This window comes from Haliotis cracherodii, unplaced genomic scaffold, assembly GCF_022045235.1.
Source record: "Haliotis cracherodii isolate W230 unplaced genomic scaffold, xgHalCrac1.p SCAF_14, whole genome shotgun sequence".
Classification (NCBI taxonomy): domain Eukaryota; kingdom Metazoa; phylum Mollusca; class Gastropoda; order Lepetellida; family Haliotidae; genus Haliotis; species Haliotis cracherodii.
In genome coordinates, this window is record NW_027266269.1 from 6,326,834 (window position 1) to 6,338,563 (window position 11,730).

General features: G+C 42.5%; 1 protein-coding gene across 1 annotated transcript; it reads left to right on the top strand.

Annotated features, from left to right (window-relative positions):
- The first annotated feature begins 513 nt into the window (after positions 1 to 513).
- On the top strand, positions 514 to 7,106 carry LOC139460984 (transmembrane protein 267-like). The gene is made up of 2 exons (XM_071242446.1): positions 514 to 940; positions 6,050 to 7,106. The coding sequence occupies exons 1-2, from the start codon at positions 626 to 628 to the stop codon at positions 6,407 to 6,409; spliced, it is 675 nt and encodes a 224-aa protein (XP_071098547.1). The 5' UTR covers positions 514 to 625; the 3' UTR covers positions 6,410 to 7,106.
- The last annotated feature ends 4,624 nt before the right edge of the window (positions 7,107 to 11,730 follow it).

The following is an 11,730-nucleotide window of genomic DNA, read 5'->3' on the forward strand; positions in this document are numbered from 1 at the left end:
AAAAAAAACACATGTTGGTACAAAATCCTTTCATTTCGAAGAACATAGTAATTTGTACACACATAAAAAGAAAAGAAATTTAAAGCATCTTCGGTATGATATCCGCAGGAACAAGTTTTTATAACCAAAATATATCTAAAATACTAATCTGCTGTAAGATCGCTACAGCGCAGCCTGAGGCGACTGTAAATAATTTTCCATAATATATAGGGGGGCACGGGTGGCCTAGTCATCTAATGCGCCGCGAATCGCACTGCAGAGTTGCGTCCCTTTGGCACGCCAGAAACCTATGATTATGTTTCTAGGTTTGTCAGCACCATTCCTGTGCTCGTGGGTTTCACCGAAGTGGTAAACGACTGCTGAGATCTGCATCACTTCGGGCTCCTACCGAAGGAGAGCTCAATTGATTATGTGAGATCATATCCCGTTTCCTTTTCATTGATGAATTTCACACTAACCAACAACCGGAAGTGTATGTGGCGATACACTTCCGCTGTAAACAAACCCACGCAACTGATGGTAGTGTCACACAAACGAGATTGCATCAAACCCCAGACGAGAACTCAGATGATTTAACACGTCATTGTAAACAAGGAATGTGTGTACGAATGCGATACGTGTGAAAATGTCGCTGTTAACTCAGTTTTTCGATGCCAGTTTGAGTAAAACGAACACTTTGGTTCTGGAGGTCGTGCTTTTGTTAACATGTCTGCTCGGAGACGGGGGCTTGTCGTTCATCGCCCACAGACTTGGGGATTATCTCTGGGTTCGGGCAGGCATCGACAGTGCTACACATGGGCTGATAGCTTTGTGGTGCTGGGCGTTGGTGGAAAATGTCAACTTCGACCGCTACAAACTTCTCAACTGCCTCCTATGTGCCGTGCTTGCTGTGGGAGTTGACCTGGATCATTTCTATGCTGCAAAGTCTTTGAATATTAAGGTGAGGGTCGGTTCCCAACTGACTCGGTTACTATCCTGGTGATTGACATTCTACCATGAATTTGGAAATTACTCGATTCTGATTGTCAATAAGAGGCTATTAATCACAATAAACCCTCTATGATTTAAACAGCTGTTTTGACGGCCATTGGTCAATTAGAGGCTAATAAACACAATAAACCCTCTATGATTTAAACAGCTCTTTTGACGGCCACAACACCACTGGAAGCTAATATTCATAGAATGGTAGTTTTTTCAGTCATTGTCGGTAGGCATATTTAAATAATTATATCTACAATTACAGGATACAAAATGCACGGTTGCGGTTACTACAATATTCAAAGGATGTATGGCAATACATTTCATGCAGCAAACACGACAGAAATCTACAAAGAGAATTTTCTTAAATTTTGGAGACAACAGAGAGCTTGAAATTTCGGTCTTTTCTATATACAACTGTGACGTCATATCTTTTACGTCACAATGAGCAATATGACGTCATAATGGTCACTTGAGGTGTAGAACGATGGCCTTGCAAAGCTTGCTTAGTTTTCTTTCGGGGTGCCCATCTCATGTTAGCTTTCCAAGTTGCCGTGTTCATATGCTTTCAATGCCTGTCACATGTTCAAGTGAAGTATTACTGTGTAAACAAACTGCTTGAGCATATACTGCACGTTCAGTTCCAAATTCAATTTAATGTCACCCTTTTTTTGGGACGACCTGCTCACATCCCTGAATGTGGTTAAATCTCCAAGTGGGTGGCGATTATGGCCGAAGCCTAAGATCGCGATCTTAAGGATTTACAATAGTTGTAGTGCTAAGATCGCTTTGTGCAAGGGGACCAAAATAACCTAGCTCTACATCTGTACATTGAAAATACAGTATGTTTATATCCTAATTAATTAGTTTTAGAGTTCACACCATTTCAACATAAATACTTAAATTTGTTCTTGTTTTTGACTGTTTTAAAGGGGCATGTTTTCATGGGCACAATTGATTCCAATGTACCACATTTGCATGTTTGTTGGTTGTTTAACGCCGCACTCGGCAATATTCCAGCTATATGAGGCGGTCTATGAATAATCAAGTCTGGACCAGACAAACCAGTGATTGATATCATGATTATGGATACACGCAATTGGGATCGATGACTTGCATCAACTAAGTCAGCGAGCCTGACAACCCAATCCCATTAGTCGCCTCTTCTGACAAGCATAGTCGCCTTTAACGGCAAGCATGGGTTGCTGAAGACCTATTCTACCCCGGATCTTTACATGTAAGGAAGCATCTGATTCAAGGTGCACATGGTATTGTGATTGCATGTCATTGTATCCATCAGAGTGGGCTTTGCTCATAATATCAATCATTGGTTTGTGCAGCCTCAAACACTTGATGTGCTCTCTTGGGGCTCAGGGCGGTCGGGTAGCCTAGTGGTTAAAGCGTTCTCTTGTCACGCCGAAGACCCGGGTTCGATGCCCGACATGGCTACAATGTGTGAAGCCCATTTCTGGTGTCCCCTGCCGTGATATTGCTGGAATATTGCTAAAAGCGACGTAAAACCATACTCACCATCTTGGGGCTCAGCCAGGCTCCCTTCAAATGTTTACCAGGGATACAGGTGGCCCAGTCGTGTGAGGCTCAGCAATTTGCTGTACAGAGTTGTGTCCCTTATATTGTTTGTCCGAATCCCAGTTCCCCCAAGTTATGTCCCTAAGTTTGTCACTCAGCCCTATACCCATGCTTAAGCATGTTGGTTTCACCAAAGAGGTTAACATCTGAGACCTGCATCACTTCAGGCTGACACACCGTGATATAACTGGAATACTATTCAAATCAGCATTGGGACGGTCGGGTAGCCTTGTGGTTTAAGTGTTCGCTTGTCACGCCAAAGACCCGGGTTTCGATTCCCAACATGGGTATGTAGCGGCCATAAAATTTCCAAGTCCCGTGATGGGATTCGAACCACGGACCTTCTGATCAGATGCCGGACGCCATGTCCACATGACCAAAGAGGTTAACCCCGTCAGCAAGCTGACATGGTAAGGATGTCATCTGTCGGATGACTCCACGCCCTGCTACAGCTCCAATGTGTGAAGCCCATTTCTGGTGTCCCCCGCTGTGATATTGCATGAATATTGCTAAAAGCGGCGTAAAACCATACTCACCATCTTGGGGCTCAGCCAGGCTCCCTTCAAATGTTTACCAGGGATACAGGTGGCCCAGTCGTGTGAGGCTCAGCAATTTGCTGTACAGAGTTGTGTCCCTTATATTGTTTGTCCGAATCCCAGTTCCCCCAAGTTATGTCCCTAAGTTTGTCACTCAGCCCTATACCCATGCTTAAGCATGTTGGTTTCACCAAAGAGGTTAACATCTGAGACCTGCATCACTTCAGGCTGACACACCGTGATATAACTGGAATACTATTCAAATCAGCATTGGGACGGTCGGGTAGCCTTGTGGTTTAAGTGTTCGCTTGTCACGCCAAAGACCCGGGTTTCGATTCCCAACATGGGTATGTAGCGGCCATAAAATTTCCAAGTCCCGTGATGGGATTCGAACCACGGACCTTCTGATCAGATGCCGGACGCCATGTCCACATGACCAAAGAGGTTAACCCCGTCAGCAAGCTGACATGGTAAGGATGTCATCTGTCGGATGACTCCACGCCCTGCTACAGCTCCAATGTGTGAAGCCCATTTCTGGTGTCCCCCGCTGTGATATTGCATGAATATTGCTAAAAGCGGCGTAAAACCATACTCATTCACTCACTCGAAGCAGAGTTAAGCCCAGCTCACTCAATGTTAAATTGTGTGTAAGCAAAAAGTTTGTTTGTGCCTTCAACATGTTACAAATATTTTACGAAAAAATAATTCTGGGTAATAATGAGATAAAAAGAAGTTGAGAATCTTTATGATGCATTTTACCGGCACTTTTTTATGCTTTTCAGTTTCAGCATGTTCAGTTTCTTGCACTACACCCATATAAATACAATGTACTTAAAATTTAAAAAAGCTTACAGGATAATGATAATGAACATAATAATTGTTTCAGGAAACTCAAGTTAAAAATCAATCTCATCAAAATTAGATCTTAGTTCTCGCTATCACTAGATCTGAGGACATCCCATTACGGGTCACAGCCTTTCGCGAACTTTGATCGACTAATGGAATGACTGACAATAAGTTGACATAATCAAGTCATTCCAATCAGAAACAAATTTTGATAAATTCTCGATTAAAAATTTGAAAATGAACAATCTGGAAAGGATAAAAGATGGCATTCAGCCTGTAACTGTCATTCGGACTACCCCGTGTTAAATTGTTCAAGGTTGCATGATTAAAAACACATTCCGACTTTCATGATCTGATAAGCTACACTCTGAATGGTCCGATGAAAGGTCATTCTGACGTGACCCCGAATGTCCATAGATCTTTGTTTAGCGATAGTGAAAACAGAGATCTGATTTTATTAGTGTAAATATTTAGACACACAATAATGGTGAGCACATGTCTTTCAACACCCTAATGACAACAAATTTTCTAATACTATTTTGACAAGTAAACATTTCCTGTTTGTGGCGATGTCAAATCTCCAATAACAGAATACAGGCCTAGATCATGGAAGTATTCCAGGTCAGAATTTATCTTCAGCAATTCGATCTTGTTGGGGCGACCAACAGAATGGGGTGTCAGACTTGCTGACATAGTTGGTACTTTTAATTTGTATCCCAATTACACAGACTGAGACTCAAGATGTGTGACCTTTCCAGAAGATGAGCTTGATAAACCTTGTTGCTATTATCCTGACTTATTACCATATTTACGAACATATTTATTATATTTAGTAACTCAAATTATAATGCTTTTGATTTTGCAAAATCTTTCTCATATATTAAACTGCAGGAGACACTTGTGTTTTGTATTTATAGGCACTATCTATGAGTTATTATATTTATTCATAACCCATCAAATATATTATTTTGTACAGACACTTAACATGCTTAAGTATTTTCCTTTCTGTTGAGCGACTATGCTTGTTGTAAAAGGCGACTAACGGGATCGGGTGGTCAGGCTCGCTGACTTGGTTGATGCATATCATCATATCTTTATTGCATGGATCTATGCTCATGATATTAATCACTGGATTGTGTGGTCCAGACTCAATTATTTACAGACCGCCGTCATATAGCTGGAATATTGCTGAGTGCAGGGCGAAGAAACTTCTTATATTATATATATATATATATTTTAATACATCCTAATATACTCACTCTGTCTACAGGCAGCACTGAGTCTACTCGACCGCCCACCTCTCCATCTGACCACCATCACTCCCGGGGCTGTGTTATGTTATACATCCTCATATACTCTCTCTGTCTACAGGCAGCACTGAGTCTACTCGACCGCCCACCTCTCCATCTGACCACCATCACCCCAGTGTCTGTGTCATGTTATACATCCTAATATACTCTCTCTGTCTACAGGCAGCACTGAGTCTACCCCGCCGCCAACCTCTCCATCTGACCACCATCACCCCAGTGTCTGTGTAATGTTATCATACATTCTGATATACTCTCTCTGTCTACAGGCAGTACTGAGTCTACCCCGACCGCCCACCTCTCCATCTGACCACCATCACCCCAGTGTCTGTGTAATGTTATCATACATCCTAATATACTCTCTCTGTCTACAGGCAGTACTGAGTCTACCCCGACCGCCCACCTCTCCATCTGACCACCATCTCCCCAGTGTCTGTGTCATGTTATCATACATCCTAATATCCTCTCTCTGTCTACAGGCAGTACTGAGTCTACCCCACCCCCCACCTCTCCATCTGACCACCATCACCCCAGTGTCTGTGTCATGTTATCATACATCCTAATATCCTCTCTCTGTCTACAGGCAGCACTGAGTCTACCCCACCCCCCACCCCCCACCTCTCCATCTGACCACCATCATCCCAGTGTCTGTGTCATGTTATACATCCTGATACACTCTCTCTGTCTACAGGCAGCACTGAGTCTATCCGACCACCCACCTCACCATCTGACCACCATCACCCCAGTGTCTGTGTCATGTTATACATCCTGATACACTCTCTCTGTCTACAGGCAGCACTGAGTCTTCCCGACCGCCCACCTCTCCATCTGACCACCATCATCCCTGTGGTGACTGCAGCATTATGGATTTTAGGGATGGTGCTCAAAGTCCGCTACTTGAAGACATTGTCTCTCATCTTCCTGACTGCAGTCTTTTCCCACCACCTGCGAGATGCCACCAGGAGAGGTCTGTGGTTGGCCCCCTTCTCCAACTCTCGTCATGTGCCCTACTGGCTGTATATAGCAGTTACCATGGTGATTCCTATCCTCATCAGGAAAGTGTACCTCATTGTTTTATCGGAGAAGAAGGTAGTAGACAGCGGCATTGAATCTGTGGCTGTGGTACCAACTATATTCAGTGCCAAGTCTTGATTTGTAATTGTAGTCATGGTTACAGTGATATTGTGATGGTGTGTGTGTCAAAGAATATCTGTTCCTGTAGTGGACTAGGAAATTTCTTTCAACAATATGTTTGTTTACACTGGCAATATTTGTTTGGGATTGTACTAGTTCCATGTGGAACTGATGATATTTGACATTTTGACAGCGGAAATTGTTGTCATGGTTTCATGGATATGGTGATGGTGTTTGGACAGATAAGCCAGTTGTCATGGTTATGGATGTAACAGTAAAGATTTCTGACTGCAGAAGTAAATGTGTTTTACTGCTACAGTGAAGATATCTGCGACATCAAGGGTGTCTGGCTGCTACATTAGGTGTGTCAGGCTACAACAGTGAAGGTGTCTGACTACAACAGTGAAGGTGTCTGACTACAACAGTGAAGGTGTCAGACTACAACAGTGAAGGTGTCAGACTACAACAGTGAAGGTGTCTGACTACAACAGTGAAGGTGTCTGACTACAACAGTGAAGGTGTCTGACTACAAAAGTGAAGGTGTCTGACTACAACAGTGAAGGTGTCTGACTACAACAGTGAAAGTGTCTGACTACAGTAGTGAAGGTGTCTGACTACAACAGTGAATGTGTCAGACTACAACAGTGAAGGTGTCTGACTACAACAGTGAAGGTGTCAGACTACAACAGTGAAGGTGTCTGACTACAACAGTGAAGGTGTCTGATTGGACAGCGGTATTGAGCAGCTGTTGTAACAAGTATATAACGATGTCATTCAAAGAATAGGAACTACACAATGGGCATCCGGTGAATTATCACTGCTGGGGTCAAGACCCACTCGTGTCAAGCTTGTTGACACCTTCTCCGCATACCAATCAGTGAACTGTTGTTGGTTCAATTATTTTATTGCCTTTGAACTTACTTAATACCAGTCAACAGACTAAACATATAAACTGTGTGTTGTTTTTAGGAAAACACTTTATTGTTTTAACAGAAGTGCTCTCCACTCAAGGCTAATAAGCAATGCTATTTGTGGTTGATTGGATTAAGGTAAGGATATGTATCATTCCACTGGGGATGGGGTGGGGGGTGTCACATTGATATTGAGTCGCATTTTTGGTAGGAGTCAGCTGTCGTATTAATTTGGAGACGCGTTAATTTCAAGATATACAATTTGGGAAACCAGCCTTTTCTGTATAAACACGGATGTGAAAATGCGAAAACGCCAGAAACCTATGATTGTGGGTTCGGATTCCGGTTCGCCCAAATTATGTTTCTTGGTTTGTCAGCACCATACCCGTGCTCGTAGGTTTCATCAAAGTGGTAAACGTCTGAGACCTGTATCACTTCGAGCTTTCCTCCCACATTAAGCTGTGATATAACTGTAATACTGTAAAAAGCGGCGTTGTGCCCAACTCACTCACTCACTCACTCACTCACTCACTCACTCACTTATTGAGGATTGTCATCTGATGTTACATTGTTATCTCCCTTGCAGTTACCTATAAATCGGCATCAGTCCGAACTAGTACAAGCAGCCACACACACGTGCACGTCACTATATAAGTGCAATAATCTTGGACGCGACGTTAAAACCCCATTTCACCTTGCAGTTAAACGTTGTACAAAGTCGAATGCATGTTATTTATTGTGAATGAGTGAGACTTCTTTTCCATGTCTTTCAACTGTCTACATATTCTACTATATCACAGCTGGAGTCCATTTGACTTCTTTTAACTATATTTATGTGCTATATACATATGAAACATTACTTTTGTTTTGGAACAAGCTATTGTTTAATTATAACATGAATGAATAAATTATTGATAAAATCTACGGTTTGTTTTGTGCTGAAATATTATGTTTTTGTGTTGTTTAACGCCGCACTCAGCAATAGTCCAGCTATATAATGGTGGTCTTTGAATAATCGAGTCTGGACCAGACAATCCAGTGATTGACATCATGAGCATTGATCCACGCAACTGGGATACGAAGACGTATCAACCAAGCCAGCGATCCTGTTAGTCACCTCTTACGACAAGCATAGTCACCTTTTAAGGCAAGCATGGGTTGTTGCTGAGGACCAGTTCTACCCCAGATATTCACAGGTCCCATGAAATATTATGAGGATGGAGACATGTAAAGGCAGTTAAACAGTTTAGTGATACAGGCAGGCTTGTTTGTTGTTAAACCCCGCACCCTGAATATTCCACACATATGACAGCGGCCTCTTAATAATCAAGTGGACCAGACAATCCAGTGATTGATATGACAAACTCCTATCTACACAGATGGGAAACAATGACATGAATGAACCAAGTCTACAGGTTCTACTACACCAAATCAGAACCAGTTTGGACAGTGCGGTTTTCGTAGGGAGCCTTCAGTGCAGATCGAGAGATATCTGCAGGCTGTCATTGGAGGATATTCTGTAAGATTTTTATGTCTTTCAAATGTACATCCATCCAGTTATTAAAACTGACCATGTTTTTCTATATTTAGTACTGTCTTTTTCAACATGATGACTTATGCTGAATGTGACCACAGCTATTTTCAAGTAGGTGACATTTGGTGCGAAAATGGGGGTGGTGTGTTTAGCTTCCTGTACTCGTAAAAGGAGCTGGCTAAGCTAGTCATTTTTTATTTTTTTATTGCTGCTCTAAGGCCGAACTGTGCACACACGTACAGGTAATAGCTGTTGAATGCTTAGTTATTTAAAAAAAAAATATAACGTTACTATAGAAGTCTATGGGAAAACATTTGGTTGTGTGTAACCTGTAAGACCGCCTAGCCCATGCCTCTTCAACATGCATGCATAGCTTAAGACTAATTATAACCAGGATCTTCACTTGGTTGGTTGGTTGGTTTGTTGTTTAACGCCGCACTCAGCAATATTCCAGCTATATGACGGTGGTCTGTAAATAATCCAGTCTGGACCAGACAATGCAGTGATTGATATCATGAGCATCGATCCATGCAATTGGGATCGATGACATGCATCAACCAAGTCAGCGAGCCTGACCACCTGATCCCGTTATTCACCTTTTACAAGCATGGGTTGCTGAGGTCCAATTCTATCCTGGCTCTTCACTGGATTGTTGGAAGTTGATTTTTAGACGTTGAAATGTTTTGGGTTATGTGAAGAAGTTTCACAGTAAGGTGTTTTAGAGTGTTGCAATACAATCTTATAGTAATGATTTAAATATGTGTATCTTGTATGTGAGACCTGAACTAAAATTGTGGGTAGTTCCCTTCCTTACAAATTCCTTTTCTGCAAGGATTCAAGGTCAATCATCGGTGTTATGATGAGTGAGATGAGATGGGTTTTACGCTGCCTTTAACAGTATTCCAGTGTCAGCTTGTAATGTGGTAGGAAAGCCCGAAGTGATGCAGGCCTCAGACGTTTACCACTTCGGTGAAACCCACGAGTACGGGTATGGTGCTGACAAACCTAGAAACATAATTTGGGCGAATCTGGATTCGAACCCACAATCATAGGTTTCTGGCATGCCCAAGGGACACAACTCTTCACAGCGAATCGCGGCACCTTAGATGACTGGGCCACCCGTGCCTGGGTTATGAAGAAGATGCAGTACACTTGCTATAGTATCCCTGACCTTAAAAAGTCCCCTTAGGCTAATGTTATTGGTTGAACAACCCTGACACTATGATATCCTGCAAATCTGCAGGTATGACAGTGTTTTTGTGAAGAAATAGTTAAACAATCAGCTTCAATAAATACCACCACTGAACAGAAATTGAAGTCTGTGTTGATATTCAAATGAAGCAACACCAGGACAGTCATGTTGCCAGAATCCTTAATAGTGCAGTCTTGGTGCTACAATGACAGCCACATGCTTGGTTGCAGCACACAGCAATATTCCAGCTATATGACAGCGGTCTGTAAATAAACTTTCTCTTTTTGTGTTGATATGATTTCTCTTTTCGTACATGATATGATTTCATTTTTATCTATGGCTGCTCTGTTTATATTTGTTCGAGTAGCTGTCTGTCCCTCATCAATTGATATAGTTCTGCATCGCTATTGCATCTCTTGACTACAGGAGATCTACAGCATATAGCAGATCTAACTGCAATTCTTGTTTTAACCAAGCTCGGGTTTGACTTTCCAGTAACTGGATTCAGGTTGATTGCAAGATAGGCATACCTCGTCATAGTGATTGTTGTGAATTCCTCAAAGTTTTGTTTTGTTTGTTAGTTGTTAAATGCCGCACTCAGCAATATTTCAGCTATATGACGGCAGTCTGTAAATAATCGAGTCTGGACCAGACAATCCAGTGATAATTATTAGTATCGATCCGCGCAATTGGGATCGATGACATGCATCAACCAGTCAGCGAGCCTGACCACCCGGTCCCGTTAGTCGCCTTTTACGACAAGCATAGTCGCCTTTTACGGCAAGCATGGGTTGCTGAAGACCTATTCTATCTGGGATCTTCACGGGTCTTACCCCATAAGTAGTCTGGGTCTGAAGAGATGTTATAGCAGGAAACAGCTGTCCTATGTGGATTAACATTGGTCTCCCGTAGGTAGTTGCGCAGTCAGTTGTTTGCCTGGTACCGACTTAGTGAGTGAGTGAGTGAGTATAGTTTTACGCCGCTTTTAGCAATATTCCAACAATATCACGGCGGGGGACACCAGAAATGGGCTTCACGCATTGTACCCATGTCGGGAATCGAACCCAGGTCTTCGGCGTAACAAGCGAACGCTTTAACCACTAGGCTACCCGACCGCCCCTGGTACCGACTTAGACACAGGCCACCGTCAGTGCGCGTTCAACAGTACAATGCCTGGCAAAGTCCCATATTTATAGACTCTTGGGGGTCTATTTTCAGATTTACCAAGTTGACCTCATTGATTACAATTTCCAAAATTACAGAAATATGTGTTCATCAGTACATACGTTTTGTTTGTTTGTTGTTTAACGCTGCGCTCCATATTTAACATAATTACGCTAAGATCGTTTTGTGGAACGGGTTCTGGATTATCTGACACTGTAACACAGAAATTGGTAAGAGGCGACTGAAAGAATCGGGTGATCAGGCTCGCTGACTTGGTTTGTGCATGTCATCGTATCCCAATTACGTTGGCGGAGCTCATGATTTCAATCACTGGATTGTCTGGTCCAGAGTCAATCACTTACAGAATACCGTCATATAACCGGAAAAAATGCTAAGTGCGGCGTTAAACAACAAACAGACAAATATCGGGTAGTCCACACAACGTGTCAGAATCGCCGACACATTGTGTGACATTTATAGTGCACGAGAAATAAACAAGCCCGTCTTGGATAGTATATATAGCATGTTTTCGCAAATT